The sequence below is a fragment of the Euphorbia lathyris genome, chromosome 2 (genome assembly GCF_963576675.1).
Source record: "Euphorbia lathyris chromosome 2, ddEupLath1.1, whole genome shotgun sequence".
Taxonomy (NCBI): Eukaryota; Viridiplantae; Streptophyta; class Magnoliopsida; order Malpighiales; family Euphorbiaceae; genus Euphorbia; species Euphorbia lathyris.
In genome coordinates, this window is record NC_088911.1 from 97,440,137 (window position 1) to 97,461,551 (window position 21,415).

Genomic DNA, 21,415 nt, shown 5'->3' on the forward strand with positions numbered 1-21,415 from the left:
TAGTTCCGATGGCATTTTTACGGTTCGCCTGTTTTATAATTGGCTCCTGGGCTTCAGGCCAATGAACATAACACGGCACCTTTGGCATCCTTTCGTGCCCCCGTCCTACTCTTTAACCGCTTAGAGAGCGGTTTAGAACAGCCTTCCTACTCATGATCTACTGAAACGGAAGGGTATGCTTATTGTTTCAAGATGTTGCCTTTGCCGGAGCAGTGAGGAGTCGGCAACTCACCTATTAATACATTATCAATTCGCTGCTCAAATGTGGAATGCGGTTTCTTCCCTTTTTGGTCGCAGGATGGGAGTTGCCACGGACCTTAAAATAAGATTTACTGATACTTTAGAGGCTCGGTTTAGCCCTCAAATCCGTAATCTTTGGCTCAGTGCTTTAATAAACGTTGTTTGGATCATTTGGAGAACACGGAATGACTGTTTTTTTTGAGAATATAGAGCCAAATATACACAGAGCGTTGAGACATTTATGGACTAGGCTTCGTCAGACAGATTTAGTCGGGACTGGTACTGTTTGGAATTCGCAGGTGGAGAGAAGTATTATGAATTCTCTAGCTATTCGCCCTCGCCTTCGCCGTATGCCGCAGATTATTCCAGTTTGCTGGACGGCTCCTCCAGTGGGATGGGTCAAGGCGAACTCTGATGCGTCGGTCACTAGCAACTCGGCCGGCAGTGGTGGGGTGTTTAGAAATTGCTCAGGGACGGTCATCGGGGCTTTTGCAATGTCGTCTAGAGGCAGCAATCATTGCAGTTCGAATTGCGGCAGAAAATAACTGGAACCAGCTTTGGCTTGAATGCGACTCGTCTTATGTCGTCGCAATGTTCCGTTCTCGCTCGAGGAGGGTTCCTTGGATGTTACGCGGTGACTGGTTAGAATGTTTAGACTTGTTGTCCAGTATCAGTATTGTGGCTTCTCACATCTTCCGTGAAGGAAACCAAATAGCGGATAAATTAGCAAATTACGGTCGTCTGCAGCCCCAGGTCGTTCGTTAGAACACTGCCCCGGATTTTTGTCTTGGTCTGATCAGAGATAACATGTGAAAGCGACCCTCGTTTCGTTTTACTTAGCTCTCTTACTTTGTTTTGGCCTTTTGTATGATTTTGTCTTTTATTTTTAATAATATCTAGGTCGGAGTTTTAAGGGAGGTTCCAACCTAGTTGGGATCTCTCTGCTCCCTCTCCATCTTTAATAAAAAAAACAACAATAAACAGAAACATCTTAAACAAATGGACCCTTAATAACTAAGTTTATCATGTATAAATTAATCAAATTTTCATTAAATAAGATAAAATTGATATTGCTTAGAAATATTAAGATTAAATTTATATTATTTTATATATTAAGAAAAAATCTACACTTCCTCGAAATATTACAGTGAAATTTAATCTTTATCCTAATATTAAATCATTCTTTTGGATAATTTGTTTCAATAAATAATTCATATTAATATAAATAATTTACATTAAGATAAAGCTAACAACAGACTGAAGTCATGATTTCAAACAATTAACAATATATTTTGTAACCATTTTGTACAAAACATTGCGCAATCTAATAAGGTAAAATCAGGTTAAGGATTTTGGGCTCGTCACTTTAGGTATACAATTAAGAACCGTTTAATTTAACTGTTGCTGGTTACTGTTTGTGTTTGTTTTTGTTTTTGTTATCGATGTTTGTTGTTTGTTATTTTATTATTTGATGTTTAATTATTAGTATTTGGTAAAATTATAGTCAATTGTTATTGTTATATATATTTTTTTTGTATTTTTAAAAGAGGATTAATATTGGTTCCCCAATTCCCCTCATTGGATCTCGAACCCACGCCTCTTATAAATGTAGTGTGTAATTATTGTTAGTACATACAATGACTAATATAGACATATTTCAAATCAATATATAAATCTAATTCTAAAATTAATAAAAAAAATCATTTACCTTGGTTGAATTATACTTGTAGCAAAAACATAAAATACATACCAAAAAACAAAAAAGCTCAAATCCAACACAACAAAGGAATAAGAAAAAAATGAAATTAAAGATCATCAAATAAGTATTTCTTATAAGTTTAACAAAGCAAAACAAAATATTCTAAATAAGATGAGAAATTGACACAATTAAAAGTGAAAGAAAAACTTAAGTGGTCATGGCAAAGACAGAGAAATGTCTTCTTCTCTATTGTCGTGGATGTAAGTTGAAGAATTAAAAAAAAAAATAGAACTTGTTGTTTGTTTGATATTTTATCATATCAATTTCCAAGTTGAACTTATTAGAGGTTAATCACAACCAAAGAGGAAGAAGGAAATGGGATTTTGCAAGGTAAATTATGTTCTGTAATTGATGGATTGAGATTGAACAACAACGCTACTGATAGACAAAAGATGTTTATCTTGATTTTGAAAGGGTGTTTAAGCGGACAAAAAGAAGTGAAGGAAAAGTAGGATTTTCCTACTTATTCAAAAGTAGCTAATTCCTTATTAAACAATAACCAACATCTATTTTTAATATTTAACTAAACAATTTATATCTCTTATTGGAATCAAAATAGAAATGAGAGATTAAAAAATGGGAAACAAACACCCTTTTAATCAAAAGTTTATTCCAAGTTTCATCAAATAGATATATAGAAAGAGCTTTCAGAATAACGTCACACACTGAGCCATTTAATCTGCTCCACAAATTTTAGTAAAATACATCTTAGAACCCATCCGAATCAAGGGGTTGTAAGGGTTCATACTGAACACAACATTAATAACTTTCTACTTACCAAAATCACGAGATATAATACAACTATCATTAGGATCGATAGAAGGAAAATTACAATAAACAAAAACAATTTTGGACGACTAAGCTCCTACTTCGAACAAATATCTTCAAAAAATGTTTCACCATACTCTTTAATAAAGACGTATCCCAAGCCCAAACACCATCAAAAAATTCTAGTCCTTAGGTAGACGAATGAAAAAAAATGTGTTATCACTAAATCGGATCCACTTGACATTAGACTTTTGAAACCAAAAGAATTTTTCAATTATAACTCATCAAGCTCAGAAAAGAGTTTTCACTATTGGAAAAAACATAATTTGTAACGAGCAAGATTTTGATTATTTGTAATGGACATGCTCGTTACAATTGCAAGTGTTACAAACAAATTTGTACGAGTGCCTTTGCCTATTACAATTGCATAGTTTTTTGTAACGCAAATTTCAAGAAGTCAGTAACAAATAACATGTGTTATATGTGCATATCATGGGTCTATTGTAACGGATTTTTAGTACATGTTAAGAATATGACATATATACTGTTAGACTTTAGGTATTTGTTTTTGTTATTTGGTTCATTTTATAACATATTATAGGTTATAAAGGGCATCAAATAACAAAAACTGAAACCTAAACACAAAAATAGCAAACAATATATATGAAACAAAGTGCAAACTGAACATCATACAAACATTAAACAAATAAATGTAACCATTATGTATGCATCAGATTAAACAAAATAATCAAATACTTTTATTAATCTTGAATACAACGTGTACAATATTATTTTAAATAATAAAATATGAATATATGTAGTTGTTGCTTCTTCATGATCTTCATCATCAAGTAAGATTAATGGAAGTGTTTGATAAATTGTTAGTTCTCAATTCCAACACTTCTTTTATTTCCTCCAATCTTATGTTGCTTCATTTCATATTGTGATTGATCTCCTTGGTTCACATGATCAACTATGGTTTCACTCTCCAGAATCAATGATCACGATTTGATTTTTCTACTTGAGTTGGTTCTTCTCATCTTGGCCCGTTGGCCGTGATTGTTTTAATGGCTACTCGGGCTCATCATGCAGCACGATCAATTAGGTACCATAAAATATAATGATCTAAAATCATTGAAACACACACACAAATCAAGAGCATGTCATTACCGAAAATTTATCTCCAAAGACAAACCAAAATAAAAAACAAATTACAACGGACTGCATTCTTAATACTCATGTTCGAATTATCCTCGTCGAAAATTGCATCTGCATAAACTCTATAATTTTCCCTATAATCGTCAAAACATTTGAAATAAAAGTAAAAACTCACAAACACAACACAAATCTGAGGAAAAAAAACAAAACAAAAAACCCTAGACAAAAGAGACAACAGAAAAATAAAAACTTATAAACGTAAACAAAATAAGAGGAAAGAAACACAAACAAAATCAGTCCACAAAGGTGTGTGTACTTCCACTGTCGATGAGGATCATTATAAGATTCATTTGGAGAGTTCCTATGAGTTTAATTGTACCATCAGTGATACCATCATCCAGGGCATGTATGGATAAAGAAATCTGCTCAGATTCTCTAGCTGCTTCCTCACCAATTTCCTCATTTTCAAGTGTCATTTGCACTTCTTCTAGTTCATTTTCCTCTATTTCCTCCACATTCATAACATTAAGTTTCTTGGTAGTGCACTAGTGACCAGGGAAATAGCGCTCCCTATATTTCCAGCATGACCCTGGTGTTTTCTTATAGGTTGTAAGGTTGGGATTGAATCTAGGGTTAGGTGGTTTAGGAATTTGTGATCTAGTGGTAGGATGGAAGTTTGAGGGTTTCACAACTGCTAAAGGGGTTAGTTGATGGAATTTAAGGCTAACGTATGGCAGCGGAAATATAAAAATTTTAACTTTTTTCCATTAACCCAAGATCCGTTAATCGTTATTTCATATAAAGAGGGATAGAAGGAAATACCTTTTGATGAACTATCTACCGTTGCAAGCGAAGTGCCCTCAACTCTTACTTCGAGTTCACGAGCACAAAATAAACACAACCCAAAATCAAGTTAGATATCAAACATATAAAAGCAATCAAGAATAGATTGCATCTAATCAATCAACACAAGATCAAGGAATAAAAGAAAGAGATGAAAATCAATTGAATGGAAGGAAGCGGTAGACAATCTCGTCCTCAAACTTGTGGGTCGAAATTCTCTCTCTCTCTGGCTAGGGTTGGCCGAAATTTACATAGGAGGGGGGGTATAAATACTCTCTTGTATCTAAACCCTAGTTAGATAGAATTAGGTCACTGAATAAGAATTTAATTCGGAATATAATTCTTATTTATTATCTATTAATATATCTAAATATAAAGATAATAATAATAACCTTATAGGATAATAATAGGAGTAATTTTAATCTCATTAAACCTCCTAACTTATTTATCCTTTTATTAATTTAATTCACAATCATAATCTAATTAGAATTGTTAAAATCAAATTAAATTATTTATGTATTTTCATACATAAAATCGCCCCCCTCTCTCTACTGGGCCTTAGTGGACTCAGTTGGGCTTCCATCAATTAATTAACATATGTTTCTCTTTTGGGCTCCAAGTCTTATGTGTGACCCATTAGGTTCTTATTGCTTCTAGTCGTATGCAACTATTAAATTAATTTTCACATAATTATATTTAATCTTTGCATAACGGAATGAGTACGCGAAATGTGATTAGCAAATCCGAAACATTCCCCCAGAGCTATAAGAAGACAGGTTGATTCTGTCGTTGACCTTTCCGTATTAGTTACAGTATAATTCGATCCTTTATCAACTACATCCTTGAACTGAATCTTATGACTATAGATAATGTCAAGTCACATATAGCGAGACGTTCGTTTTACTTGTACAGGCCGAGTCAACTCCAATTAGATAGGTTAAGTGAAATCTGTATTTCAAGTCTTAAGTTATCACCTTGCAAGGATTTAGAGTCGAGTCTTCCACAAGTGATCCTTGGACGTATCTCCCATTTATCGGGAGTGATAAATGCTCAATCCAATGTATAATTATCCTGCAATTACTTCTTGTGATACCCAACGTCTGCCGTTCACACCCCAGAGTCATCTCTGTTATGGATCGTGTTACAACAGGATCAAAGCATCACATTCCGTAATCCAGAATCACTAATTAACATTCCTTTGAGTCTGAGGATTACTTATACCTATTAATACCAATGAGATGAACAGGTGACAAGGATGAATCTACCCATCATGTCATCTCAAGTCGGGTCCCCAATCCTAATGAACTCCTTTTCATTGGATCCACGTAACTGTCCAGATATCTGTATATATGAAGCTTATGAGATCAGCTTTCTGTCTCGACAGAAGACATTGTTACATGCAAGTCTCAGCAGTGATATGTCAATCCTAAACATATTACTTGACTTGGGTGGTTTTAAGTTTATTAGTTTATTATAAAGTTTCGTCTCACTTCATGCTTGTATGAACACTTTATAATCACTTTAAACAAACTTATGGATTTCCTTTTATTAGACTTTATTTAGTTCTTAAAAGGGATTGCCTTTATATAGTTATGAAACCATATCTCATTAAAACAAATGATATAAAGAACACTTCATTTACATTAAGTTTGTATCCTAGAACAATTTTCTATAGGACACTAAACCCCAACATACTCCCACTTGGACTAAAGTCAATTGTTTCTACAACTTATCCCAGTAGAACTACTGTCTCGACAGAAGACATTGTTACATGCAAGTCTCAGCAGTGATATGTCAATCCTAAACATATTACTTGACTTGGGTGGTTTTAAGTTTATTAGTTTATTATAAAGTTTCGTCTCACTTCATGCTTGTATGAACACTTTATAATCACTTTAAACAAACTTATGGATTTCCTTTTATTAGACTTTATTTAGTTCTTAAAAGGGATTGCCTTTATATAGTTATGAAACCATATCTCATTAAAACAAATGATATAAAGAACACTTCATTTACATTAAGTTTGTATCCTAGAACAATTTTCTATAGGACACTAAACCCCAACATACTCCCACTTGGACTAAAGTCAATTGTTTCTACAACTTATCCCAGTAGAACTAAGATGACGATCATGTACTTTCTGGGTTAAGGGCTTTGTCAATGGATCTTCAACGTTGTCCTCAGTAGGTACTCTTTCTATTCTCACATCTCCTCTTGCCACAATTTCTCTTATAATGTGGTATCGCTTCAGGTAATGCTTGGATGCATTATAAGACCGTGGTTCCTTTGCTTGCACAATGGCTCCATTGTTATCATAGTACAATGTAATGGGATTTACAATGTCAGGCACCACACCAAGTTCAGTAATGAACTTCTTAATCCAAACCGCTTCCTTTGCTGCTTTCGCAGCAGCGATATACTCTGACTCGGTCGTAGAGAAAGCTACGCTTCCTTGCTTGGACCTCTTCCAGCTGACCACACCCCCATTCAAGATAAACAGGTATCCTGATTGGGATTTAAAATCGTTCTCATCTGTGAGATGACTGGCATCTGAAAATCCTTCTATTTTCAGATCCCCTTCTCCGTACACTAGGAACATGTCTTTAGTCCTTCTCAAGTACTTAAGAATGTTCTTGACGGTATTCTAGTGCTCGTCTCCCGGATTACCTTGGTAATGACTCATTATACTTAACGCGAACGCTACGTTAGGTCTAGTGCAAAGCATAGCATACATAATCGAACCGATTGCGCTGGCGTACGGGATTACAGCCATGCGCTTCTTATCATCTTCGGTTTTAGGACATTGATGATTGTTTAACTTTACTCCATGTACCATGGGTAAGTTACCTCGTTTCGATTCAAGCATGCTAAACCGCTTTAGCACCTTTTCGATGTATGTAGCTTGTGAAAGACCAAGTAGTCTTCTTGATCTATCTCTGTAGATCTTTCTACCAAGTATATAAGTTGCTTTACCAAGGTCTTTCATGGAGAAGTTACCTGATAACCATACTTTTACCGACTGTAGTAGAGCTATGTCATTTCCTATTAATAATATATCGTCCACATATAATATCAGAAATGCAACTGAGCTCCCACTTGCTTTCTTGTAAATGCAAGCTTCTTCGCAATTTTGTTCGAAACCAAATTGTTTTATGGTTTCGTCACAACGCTTGTTCCAGCTTCTTGATGCTTGCTTGAGTCCATAAATGGATCTCTGAAGTTTGCAAACCTTGTTTGCATCCTTTGATATGAAACCTTCAGGTTGCATCATATATACATCCTCAAGCAGGTTTCCGTTTAGGAAAGCTGTTTTCACATCCATTTGCCAAATCTCGTAATCGTAGTGAGCGGCAATAGCGAGCATTATTCTGATTGATTTGGACATAGCCACAGGAGAGAAAGTTTCATCATAATCAATTCCTTGTTTCTGACGATATCCATGTCAGTCTTCTTTTTGAAGATCCACCTGCACCCAATGGGTTTTATCCCTTCGGGTGGATCAACCAAAGTCCACACTTGGTTGGTGTACATGGAATCCATCTCAGAATCCATGGCTTCGAGCCATGCTTTAGAATCTGGACTGTTAAGAGCCTCTTCGTAGTTTTTGGGTTCGTCGTCTAACACGGGAACCTCATCATCATCTCCCACTAGAAAACCATATCTAATTGGGAGTTCACGAACTCTTTGTGATCTACGAATGGGTGGCACTTGAGTCTCATCTAATGTGACTGCTTCGGGTTCCTCAACCGCTTCTGTTGTTTCAGTCGGTGTTTCTTGTTCTTGAACTTCATCAAGCTCAATCATGCTTCCCTTTTTTGTTTCTTCGAGAAACTCTTTCTCTAAGAAGGTTGTGTAATTGGATACTATTACTTTCTGATCATCCGGATGATAGAAGTAATATCCCACAGTTTCCTTAGGGTATCCAATGAAGAAACACTTATCAGATTTAGAATCTAGTTTGTCTGACGCTATGCGTTTGACAAATGCTGAACAACCCCATACTTTCATGAATGAGAATGTGGGTTTCCAACCAACGAACAATTCATATGGTGTGGAACTAGCGGATTTAGTTGGTACTCAGGGTGAAGAGGGCAGTTTCTAAGGCATAGCCCCAGAATGTCTTTGGAAGTAATGCTATGCTCATCATGGATCGTACCATATCTAGTAAGGTACGGTTCCTCCTCTCGGATACACCATTGTGTTGTGGTGTATAGGGAGGTGTCCATTGTGAGCATATCCCACATTCAGTTAGATAATTTAGAAAATCATCTGAAAGATATTCGTCACCTCGATCAGATCGAAGTATCTTTATTTTCTTTCCTAATTGATTTTCTACTTCATTTTTGAAGCATTTGAATTTCTCAAAAGCTTCGGACTTGTGCTTCATCAAGTAGATATAACCATATCGGGTATTGTCGTCTATGAAGCTTATGAAGTATCTGAATCCTCCTCTTACTTGGACTGACATAGGACCGCATACATCGGAATGTGTTAATCCTAGAGTGTCTGATACACGCTCACCTTTATTGCTAAAGGGTGTCTTTGTCATTTTACCTTTTAAACATGCTTCACATGTTTCCAATGATTCAGGATCAATTGAATTTATAAGCCCATCTTGATGTAGCTTAAGCATGCGTCTTTTGTTTATATGGCCTAAGCGACAATGCCACAAGTAAGTTGAATTATCTAGCTTATGTCTTTTGGTATCAATTGCGAAAATAGAAATTTTGTCATCTAGCACATAAATCCCATTTTGTGATATTCCTGAAAAATAGAAAATCCCATCTCTATAAAAATCGCAATGTTTGTCTTTTATTGAAATATGAAAACCGTCATCAACAAGACGGCTAATAGAAATAATGTTACGAGACATTTCTGGAACATACAAACAGTTCCCTAATTCTATTACAAGCCTAGAGGGCAAACTCAAAGCATAATCTCTAATGGCGAGGGCGGCAACTCTTGCTCCATTTCCTACTCGCAAGTTTATGCTCCCTTTCTTCAATTCCCTAGTCCGATTTAGTTCCTGCATATTTGTACAAATATGAGATCCACATTCGGTATCAAGTACCCAAGATTCAGACTGTGAAACTGTATTTATTTCAATATAAAACATACCAGATGTTGAAGCACCGCCCTTTCCCTTCTTGAGGGAGGCTAGGTACTCCTTGTAGTTCCTTCTCCAATGCCCGTCTTTACCACAGAAGTGGCACTCTCCTTTGGGCTTTTTCACTTCCTTTCCCTTAGCTCTAGTGGGCATGGCTCCCTTGCCTTTCTTGGGATGTTTAGGATTGGGAAAATTCCCCTTCCTCTTCTTTGATCCCTCTATGACAAGAGCCGGTATTGCCTTGTCTTTCTTCATATTGGGCTCAACTGACTTGAGCATATTTGCAAGTTCTTCAAGAGAGGTTTGCAAGTCATTCATCTGGTAGTTCATGATGAATTGTGAATAACTCTCTGGGAGGGATTGAAGAATTAAGTCTATGCTTAGTTCGTTATCCATCGCGAATCTAATACTAGAAAGCTTGGTAATATAGCCAATCATCTTGACACAATGTGTCATCACAGATGTGCCCTCTTGCATCCTACAATGATATAACAACTTGGATATCTCGCAGCGTTCGCACCTAGTCTGTTTCCCAAACAGCTCCTTTAGGTGCATGATGATGGAATAGGCATCCATTTCCTCATATTGCCTTTGCAATTCCAGTGTCATCGATGCAAGTATGATGCATCCCGCATGATCATCATCAGCTTTGTGCTTCTGGTAAGCATCAATTTCTTCGATGGGAGCATCATCAGCTGGGATAGGGGGTATCGTTGTATCAAGTACATACCCTATCTTATCGAACTTCAAAACGATTTTGAGGTTACGAAACCAGTCGGTGAAGTTTGAACCGTTCAACTTTGTTATCGGTAAGAATGTTTTGCAGATTGGTTTTAGTCATGATTTTAAGAGTGTTTTAATTTAACCTGAGAGTGAGAAAGAGTAAACGTATGTTATTCATTTGCTTTAAAGTAAAATTATAGGTCTTTTGGTTCATTTTAAATTGCTCCCACTATTTTGCCAAATTAATAGCCCTCCATATTAATTCGAAGAATTTCAAAAATCCTTTAGTGAGCTAGGATCCTAACTCCTGAGATTTCGCCTTGAGTTTGCTCAACAAGCTAGTCTCATTTGTTAGGTAGATTTATATAATCAATCACATCTTTAATGTGATTCCTAGGTTATTGGGTTACTAACCACATTAGTAACTAATATGCTATTCATATTAATCCCAACCATATTGCCCATTAGTCTATAATAACATGAGTTTGCTCATCCAATTATCATAATCTAATTTAAGTATTACCTCATATTCATGAAAGAACGATTTTCGATAATTCAGGTGTTACCATAAGACCCCGAGCTTGAGTTTGCTCAACAACCCAAAGGCCCCCAGTACTGCCGGCTGAATTATAATATTAGGGAGGGGCAACCGATTTTAATAACTTGCTTATTTACTTAACTTTTAATTAGTGAGGGATTTTTATTTCAAGTCTCATAATCTAACTTAGTCTTGATTTGCTTTAGCATACATCAGACACATACATTGGTGTTATGGACATATTATCTAAATTATTCCATCGAGCCAGAGACGGAATAAAAGGCCAAACCTAGGGAAATACTAACTATTACATATTTCTCTTTAGATCCCCCGTCTTCTCCATGGCACCTCGAAATTACATATTAATTTCTATACTACTAAATAAAACTTCAATTAACTTGAAGGGAATTAGATGAGAGGAGAAATTACAATAGATAGTAGAAAGGCAGGACTCGCATGCCCTATTTTAAAAATACCAAAAGACTAAAAGGGGGTCCAAATATGTCCATAACTCCAAACATGCATAGACTCAATTAAATAAATTTAATTGGTAGATTACATAAGTACTTCATGTAATATTTAGGTTAATCACATTAACACATCAAATTAACTTTCATCCAATTTTAATTCTAACAGTTTCGTATCTTCTATATTAACCTTTTAGATTAATACAACTATACAAAACTTTAATTATGCATGTCCCAATTATTTTGATTTCAATTCATTTAATACTTTTGATTTACAAATAGGTAAAACAAACTTTTAAATAAATTTTTCATTCGATAATCAAAACATAAAACTATTAATTTCTGAAACATATATATATATACAAATATATTTAAAACTCAGTTTTATTTAAAAACAATTTTAAAAATAAAATAGAGGTCCTCTCATGTTGGGCCCGCAAAAAAGGGGCCCGAGACTCACGGCGCCGCTGCCGTTTGGCAGCGGCGCCCAGCCGCCCACGGTTGCTGCCGCGAGGCAGCAACCGCGAACTGCTGTTCGTTTTATTTTATTTTATTTTATTTTATTATATATATATATCAGTTTTAAAACGGTTTTAAAACGATTTTCAGAAAATAAGAAAACCTATTATAGATTTTCGGTTTTATCTTTAGAATCAATAAAACTAACTTTTATCAATCTAACTATAAAACTAATAGATTTTGTTATAATGATTATCAATCAAAATTATTAGGAACATAGGCATAAACTATTTTAATTAACAATTAATTAAAACTTATTTATCTTTAAAACTAATTAATCAAAACAGTTTTGTTAATTAACCTAACTATAAATATTTATTCAATCTGATTGAAAAACCTTTTAATTAACAATTAATTAAAACTTATTTATCTTTATAACATTTACGTGGATCCAATGAAAAGGAGTTCATTACTTATACCTATTAATACCAATGAGATGAACAGGTGACAAGGATGAATCTACCCATGATGTTATCTCAAGTCGGGTCCCCAATCCTAATGAACTCATTTTCATTGGATCCACGTAAATGTCCAGATATCTGTATATATAAAGCTTGTGAGATCAGCTTTCTGTCTCGACAGAAGACATTGTTACATGCAAGTCTCAGCAGTGATATGTCAATCCTAAACATATTACTTGACTTGGGGTGGTTTTAAGTTTATTAGTTTATTATAAAGTTTCGTCTCACTTCATGCTTGTATGAACACTTTATAATCACTTTAAACAAACTTATGGATTTCCTTTTATTAGACTTTATTTAGTTCTTAAAAGGGATTGCCTTTATATAGTTATGAAACCATGTCTCATTAAAACAAATGATATAAAGAACACTTCATTTACATTAAATTTGTATCCTAGAACAATTTTCTATAGGACACTAAACCCCAACATTAGTTGCCTCGGCTTAGTGTTTGGTTTAGGCTGAACAACCTCAATCAGACCCTTAACATGGTCTTCCTAGAGTTTTGCTTCTTTTTTAATGGCGGTCTAAATATCAGGTGGTTCAAAGGTTTTAACCCCTGATTTGATCTCAAGTTTTAATCCATATATAAAACTAGAATCATAAAATGAATCGAGAATTGAAGGGTAGAGGTTTGGTAAGTTAAGCCATCTGCTCTACTGTGTCACTGATTTCAGTGTCTTGAAATCGCTTAGTGACAACCTCCATAAATTCTTCCCATCTAACTTCAGTTTGTCCCTTCATCCAATTTTATACCATTTCTGAGCTTTTCCCAACGACTTTGTGTGTAGGAAGTCCAAATGAGCCAACTATAGGTGTGTGATAGGTTTTTAAAACCAACTATAGGTGTGCAATAGGTTTTTAAAGCCAACTATAGGTGTATGATAGGTTATTTTAAAAGTTCAGGGTGCCATTAGGCAAAACTTGTCAAGTTTAGATGTGGATTTATGCATTAAGCCTTTAGAACTACGAAGAATTTAGGTAGGGAAGAAGAAAGTAAGAAGAAGAAAATAGGAGAAAGAATAGAAACTGTAATATTGATATTTCAAAAGATAGGTATGCCTTGCATCAGGCATGACCTTATAAGATGCTAGTACAACTGAAGTCATCAATTGGTTACATAATAGCTGTAGAACAACAATTGACATAACAAACTATACTAACCGCCAAAATGGCTAACACCCAAAAGGATAATGCTATCGTCGTAATTTATAGCATTTTTAGTATTTAATTACTAGTTATTTTGTACTATTTTAATAAATTTTAATAATGGTTTTTGTATATTTTCTTCATTTTATGTATCTAAGCCGCTTTGTGTGTTTTTTAGGCACTTTTGCAAGATTTTCGGCACAAATAACCAAGTCGGGGCTTAAGGCGACAACTCGGGAGTAAAAGGGACTAGAAAAATGAGTTTTAGTGACATCAGCATACACTTCGTCGCGGATGTGTGCTGTAAGATAAAAGTCCAATTGTTCACACTAGGACAGATTTAACACATTTTCGTATTTTCAACGTATCTCTCTCGTACGGACTCGGATTGAGGCGATTCAAAATGCGTTGGAAAGCTAAGAGAAAGATGAACAAGTGACTAATAATAACTTCTCCAAATTTGAAGTGTATCAAGCCCAGAAAATTATCCAAGTTGATGAACATGTTGAAGCCTATGATTCCTTTCACACCTTTACACATTTCAACTCCTAAATTGTCAAAGTCTTCCACCATCCTCTCTTAAATGCAAAATTCAGAAGGTTAGGGAGTGGGAGGCGATAAGGAGACTTGGCCTTTGGAATTTTGTGTGCCATTTTACTATAAAAGGAGACATTGGGTGCCATTTGAAGACACACCAAGCTTAGGCTTAATTTCTCCCTCTATAATGTTACTTTGCTGATTTTTCTCCTTAAAAACCAGTTGTTTGTGTTGTTGTTATTGTTGTTAAGGTGTTGTTTGTGCAAGAGTTCATTCAATAAAAGTAAGTTTTAAGTTATCGAAGAAGTTCATTTGACAATCGTCATTACGGTTTCTTCTAAACTTCAATCTCTTTTATTACTATGAACTCCATTATCTACTTTTTTAAGGTGTGTTTTAATCTAACCATGGGCTAAAACCTCCTTAACTAAGGCTAAAAGCGGATCTTAACCTTAATTATGTGGTAATTACGTTTAACCCATTTAAGTTGTGTTTATCATTTTTAAGAACTAACTTATGATTCTTAATGCTTGTAGGAGATGGGCCAACTCTCTACTTGAATATAATTAATCGTTTATATCGACCGTGATTAAATTGATTAATCGAAATTCATAAGTTGGACCTAATGACCATTTAGTGTGGCTTATTGGTTTTCCATGTTTTTTTCATGAATCTTATTGCAAATCTTAGATTTATTACTTGAGCCGGACCAAGGGAAAGTAATAAATCGAAGGTTTGAAACTAAGAAAACTTAATGCTTCTTTGGATTAATTACTTGAGTCGGACCAATGGAAAGTAATTAATCGAAAGTTTAGAACTAATTACTCGAGAGGTTTTTCTTGAATCTTAAGTAATCACTTTAGCCAGACCAAGGTAAAGTAGGTTAAAAATGTTTAGATTAATAAAACTTAATGCTTCTCTTGATTAATTACTTGAGCCGGACCAAGAGAAAGTAATTAGTCGAGAGTTTAGAACCAATCTCGAGAACTATTAGTTAATAAGAAAGAATCGCCATCTTAAAAATGATAAAACAACTTAAAAAGGGGTTAAGTGTTATTACCAAGCAAAGAGGTTAAGTGAAGCTAGAAGCCTTAGTTTCTTTCATTGTAAGTATTCTCTTATTTAATTTTGTCGAATTTTCATTTCACTTGTTTATTAAGTCTTAACTTGGTGTCCACCAAACTCTACCTTTCGATTGTTTAAATAATAGTTAGTGAGCAAAAAGATTAGTACGTATAATCACCATCCTCGTGGGAACGATACTCTACTTTCACTTTATTACTTGATACACGACTAAGGTACACTTGCTTTCACATGCACGTATACGTAAAACGCGCATCAGATAACAAACTTCTATACTAACGGTATAAAAAAATATAACAAAAATAGCAATTAAACATTAAACATAAATAACTTCTAATTGAAATAGGTAAATATTACCAGAAGTCCTTCTACTTCTTACATCACACATATATGATACAATACCTAAAGTAATCGTGTTGAGAGTCTAAAGTCGACGCTCAATGCATGAATAACAATGTTGTGAAAATGTTTCAATGTTAAGAGTCTAAAGATTTGCTTAACGAGACCTGGATATTTGTTTATAACCGATACAATCTTGGACGACCAGATGTATAAGAACTTGTCTTCTTTGTTTAACCTGCAAACGGAGCTTGGCGGATCACGACAAAAGACTCTCCGACGCTCAAGTCGGTCATAGCCTACAAAAGATATGAAAAGAATAAAAGGAGTTAACACACTTTATATGAGTAGACTCCTAGTCTAATTTGGAGAAAAATGACTTTCATCTATTAAAGGAAGAACTCTAAGAAATATAATTTTCTTGTTTAGGATTCCTAAACAGGATAGAATGATGTTTCCCAATTCACGAATGAATAATCTTCTAGAAGCACATGAAGGAGGATCTGATTATGTCTCTCAGACCAAACAACAACAACAACAACAACAAAGCCTTAGTCCTGAAATAATTCGGAGTCGACTAACATGAACCATCATATAAAACCGTGAAATCAAGTCGTGCCGGCGACACAAATTCTCTCCTTCCACTCTGTCCTATCCACTACCATATTTTCCTCAATCCTTAATAAACTCATATCACTCTCGATCACCCTCTTCCAAGTTTGTTTAGGTCTTCCCCTACCTCTCACCCCAACATCCCTTTACCACTATTCAATCCTCCTAACCGGCGCATCAAGCGCTCTTCGTCTTACATGACCAAACCACCTCAGTCGGTTTTCTCTCATTTTATTCTCAATAGATGTAACCCCTACTTTTGTCCTAATTATTTCATTACTCACCCGATCCTTTCTCGTATGACCACACATCCATCTCAACATACGCATCTCCGCCACCAACATCTTATGAATGTGACAATGTTTTACTGCCAAATCTCTAAAATATTCACATTCATTCTCATGTTATTTTATTTGTTAAAAAAAACTAAAGTAAATAAATATACCTCAAGTTGATATTTTTGCAATGTACTCAATTTTAATCTCCAAAGTAACAAGTAATAACTAGTGTAAGGTCCAAAATTTTGGAGAAAAAATGAGCAGTCCTAGACCATCATTTTACTTCAATAAAAGCCACAACTCTTTCGAAAGAATTTGCTCCGAGACAAATGAATGTAACCTACTTTCCTTTTTTCACCCTCCCTCCAATTCCAAGCAGACATTAAGGCTAACAAAAACACCGCAAAGACCAAGAGCTGTTATTCATATTTGTAATATCATAAAAGTTAGTTCTCTAATTTACCAATTTATGAAGTTCATTACACTAATAATAGTCTCAAATTAGGCAAGGGAGCATCCAAGAGAGAGTAGAACACACTAGCTATATTCACTCCAACCCGTTTTATTGACTCGAGCTCTTCGAGAAGCCGCAAATCAAGTTTTCATGGCAGCTGAGCAATGCATTCAATTTCAATCTTAGCATCCAAAGGCAATGCTGCCACTTGATATGTGGAGCGTGCAGGACATGGTTCAGGGAAGTCTGCAACAGAAACCATATCACAAATTTCAGTTTAAATTATATCGATGATGGGATACATTCCACGTTATTTCTTTTACATTACATCAAACTGAAAAGAACACATTGTCATTTTTCCAGAAATAACTTCTAGCAATCTATTATATTTATCAGAAACAAATAGGACCTCTAGAAACTTCAAACTTTTTCGGTCAGGCAACATTTAGCATCTCGACCATATGAATCATAAGTAAACATATCTAAAGGATAGAGTGCCTGCCTATCCTGGAATTTCACCAGGTTATATACCAGCTACATTGAGTGATGCAATTATGTCCTCATTAAGTTTTTCAATTTGACAATGAAAACAACTAATAAACAGAGTTGAAACCTATGTTACTTGTCAAGTTGAGGAGAACTCACATTTTGCATAAATTTCGTTAACTTTTTTGAAATCTTTCAAGTCAGCCAACCTGCAGAGAGCAAAAATAAAAACAGAAGATAAAGTGAGCACATTCTCATTATTTTTCTAGTTTGCAGTAACAAAAAAAAGTCTGCCTAATAAAGTAAACCTTACATAATTGTAGTTTTGACGACAGATGAGTAGTCAGCACCACTAGCTTTCAGTATTTCACCCATATTTTTAAGTATCTGACATAAAAACAACTTATTAAAAAACTTTAGAAGCTGTGTAAAATAAAATTCACTGCTGACGTATATTAATAATTTCGCTAAAGCCAATTAAAATAACAGCCAGATAAAATAGCATGAAGTAATATGAAAGATGGTCCCAACACATGCGGAGAATGCAGATGGAACATCGTTTGCTAATAACACTAAGGTGAAATTGACAATTCATAAGGAGATTTATAGCAGGCTGTCAGCAGATGATATAAATAATCCAGACCATGATTTCTAATAACTTTCCTAATGGCACTAATTTTAGAGCATGTTCAACCAACTAAGCATCCACTTGGAAGAGCTTGGTTGACTGCTCGCTCAGCATAAAAATCAATGATAATTTGATAAAAATACTTCTAATGCAAAGACAATTAAATCACTACATCAAGTAAAATTAGGACTTCTTAAATACCTGTTCTGTCTGATCCTCAACGTTATCAGAGACGAATTTCCCAGTCTGTGTTTAAGTAGCAGAAATATATAGTCAGTAACATGAAAAGAAATTCCCCCAGAAGAAGGGGGAAAAAGATAGGTATTATACTTGTTCAAGCATGAAGCACCCTATTTGTTCTCATTACACATTAAAGTGATTTAAGTATGATCTATGATCTTTATAAGAAAGGAGAGAAATGGCAGAATCTACCCAGCCAAGCCATGCAAAAATAAGAGCTACTTGAGTACAATAGAAATGAAAGGAACAGATGTAAGAATAAAAATGACCCTGACTTAAATAAAAAAAAAATTCCCAGATTTTATCTGGACATAATAAAAAGGAACAAAAAGAAACAACAAGGTCTTCAACGATAATGGCATTCCTCTGTTTCTTTCGGAGACATAGGAAGAAACAAAAAGAAGAACCTACTAGTAAAGGAAAAAAAGAATGCGAGTTCAAATACAAATGACATCAGTAAGGTCTTCAAACGATAATAGCATACCTCTGGAATAAGACCTAGAACACCAGAGACAAACACAAGGTTGTTGACTTTAATTGCTTGAGAATATGGTCCTAATGCTGCTGGAGCCTTCTCTGTCTTAACACACTCCTTTATAGCTGAAATAAGAATAAAGTACAAAATATTACTCTTATTACGTGTAATCAGAGTCTATAAAACACAAGAAACTTTTTATATTGGCATGCAGACTAGGATATGTAGTAAGAGATAGCAGATGCGTCCTCTTAGTAGAAGAGAACAGCCCCAAGACATGGACTACGTCTATACTTATGTTAGTCATTCCTTTCCATCTTTCTCCGCCTAATTAATAAAAAATTTCCTATTTATTACCCGCTTCTTTTCTTCTTCTATCTCTCCCCAGATACCGATATGTATTTCACTTCCTCTCATTTGCATTAGGACTTGTCTAAAAACGTAAGACCAAACCCATAATTTACTCTCACAACTTCAAATTAATATTACAAACGAAAACACCAATTATTTATACTAATGAAAGTGTTCGTCAATGGACACAAAACATGGACAACAAAGGATCCAAAAAAGATCAAATTTCAAAAGTTCAGTAACATACATTGCTGTCCTACATCAATTATAGAATAACTCCTGCAATACCCTTATGCAATTGAAATAACTTGCAGAATGAGCACTGCTTTACAAATCTTGAAACCAAATTCATAAAAAAAATTCATGAACTACTCTAATTATTGTAATTCTGAACCAAACAATCCACCCCACCCACTACAAAAAGGCCTCACATTCACATCCATTTTTTCCTTTTCTAGGTCTAAAGATATGTCACCGGCATTTCAAATACTACAAGAATACCAAATTATTTTCTTTTTTATCCTTGCACATATTACCATAACTGAAGTGATAAGATTAGCTGTTTTTCAGCTGCAATCATTCAAAAGACAAATTTCTAACTATCAATACTTGGTAAATTGAATTATACAAAATCAATACAGCTAAAATGCACAGGAGGGAGAAATACAAGAAGTGGCAGTGCTTAATGAAGCGAATGCAGGAGCAAAGGATCGGTTGAAAGAACTGGAGGAGCGAAATAGGCTGGTGCCAACGACTGAAGCGCACCCGAAGCCACCGATAGCTAACGGAGTCCGGTTGCCAAGCCCGCCCACCTTCATCACCGGTATATGAAAAGGTTTTAGAGCACTCCACGCCATTTTCACACTCTCTCACTGACTCCCACTTGATTAGAAAGGACTGGAGCTCGCCGGTGAGGTGATAGTAAAGAAGAATTTGGGATTTTGGTCTTAGGATTTTGATTTTTGACGATATCGATGATGGGAATCTTCAATTCAATCTAGGTTGGTGGACGGTTGGAGCAGAAGATTGGGCTGAATAACAGCTAATATGTTAGTCCTAATGTGATATATATACACAAGATATATGTGTGAACATGATAATTACAAATCAATTATATTCCTAAATTACACCAGAAATATCCATATCTAATACACCCCCGTAGTCGAAACGGGAGGTGGTCGAACGTTGAGACTAGAGCGGAAGTCGTCGAAAAGAATTTGTGGTAGACCTTTGGTGAAAATATCTGCAATTTGATGACGAGAAGGAACATGAAGTACCCTAACCTCTTCTTTAGCAACCTTTTCTCGAACAAAATGTATATCCATCTCAATATGCTTGGTACGTTGGTGTTGTACAGGATTACCAGTGAGGTAAACTGCACTCACATTGTCACAATATACCAAGGTGGATTTACTAATAGGGCAATGAAGTTCAAGAAGAAGATTTCTAATCCAGCAAGTTTCAGATACGACATTAGCAACACCACGATACTCTGCTTCAGCACTAGAACGAGATAAAGTGGGTTGCCGCTTAGCAGACCAAGACAGAAGATTGTCACCAAGGAAAACACAATATCCTGAAGTAGAACGTCGAGTGTCAGGACATCCCCCCCAATCTGCATCTGTATAGGAGACCAAGGAATCTAGTGAAGAGGTTGTGAATGTAAGTCCGAACTCCAGGGTTCCTTTAACATATCGAAGAATCCGCTTGATAGCTGCCATATGAGACGTTTTGGGATCGTGCATGAATAAACAGACTTGCTGAACAGCATAACTGATGTCTGGGCGAGTGAGAGTCAAATACTGTAATGCACCAGCTAAACTTCGATACTCAGATGGATCATGATAAGCAGAACCAGATGAAGCACTCAGTTTTTGCTTAGTGTCAACAGGTGTTGTACAGGAATTTGCTGAAGAAAGACCGGCTTTAGAAATGATCTCAGTAGCATACTTCTTTTGAGACAGAAAAAGAGAGCCGGCGCTCCGAGTGACAGATATCCCTAAAAAATAACTCAATGGGCCAAGATCTTTCATAGCAAATTCGGAACTCAATTTGTTGATAATTGACTCTCGTAGAGCAGTGGAAGAAGTAGCTAGAACGATGTCATCCACATATAAGAGTAGATATGCCATCTCTGCTCCCCGACGAAAGACAAACAGTGAATGATCAGATTTACTGTGAGAAAAACCCATGGTAGACA

At 35.3% G+C, this 21,415-nt stretch overlaps 1 protein-coding gene across 1 annotated transcript; it reads right to left on the bottom strand.

Moving 5' to 3' along the window:
- Positions 1 to 16,975: 16,975 nt before the first annotated feature.
- LOC136219079 (reactive Intermediate Deaminase A, chloroplastic) lies at positions 16,976 to 20,257 on the bottom strand. Its single transcript, XM_066006308.1, has 6 exons — positions 19,883 to 20,257; positions 18,874 to 18,989; positions 18,351 to 18,395; positions 17,835 to 17,908; positions 17,681 to 17,730; positions 16,976 to 17,281 (listed from the first exon to the last, which is right to left on the bottom strand). The coding sequence occupies exons 1-6, from the start codon at positions 20,070 to 20,072 to the stop codon at positions 17,184 to 17,186; spliced, it is 573 nt and encodes a 190-aa protein (XP_065862380.1). The 5' UTR covers positions 20,073 to 20,257; the 3' UTR covers positions 16,976 to 17,183.
- Positions 20,258 to 21,415: the final 1,158 nt, after the last annotated feature.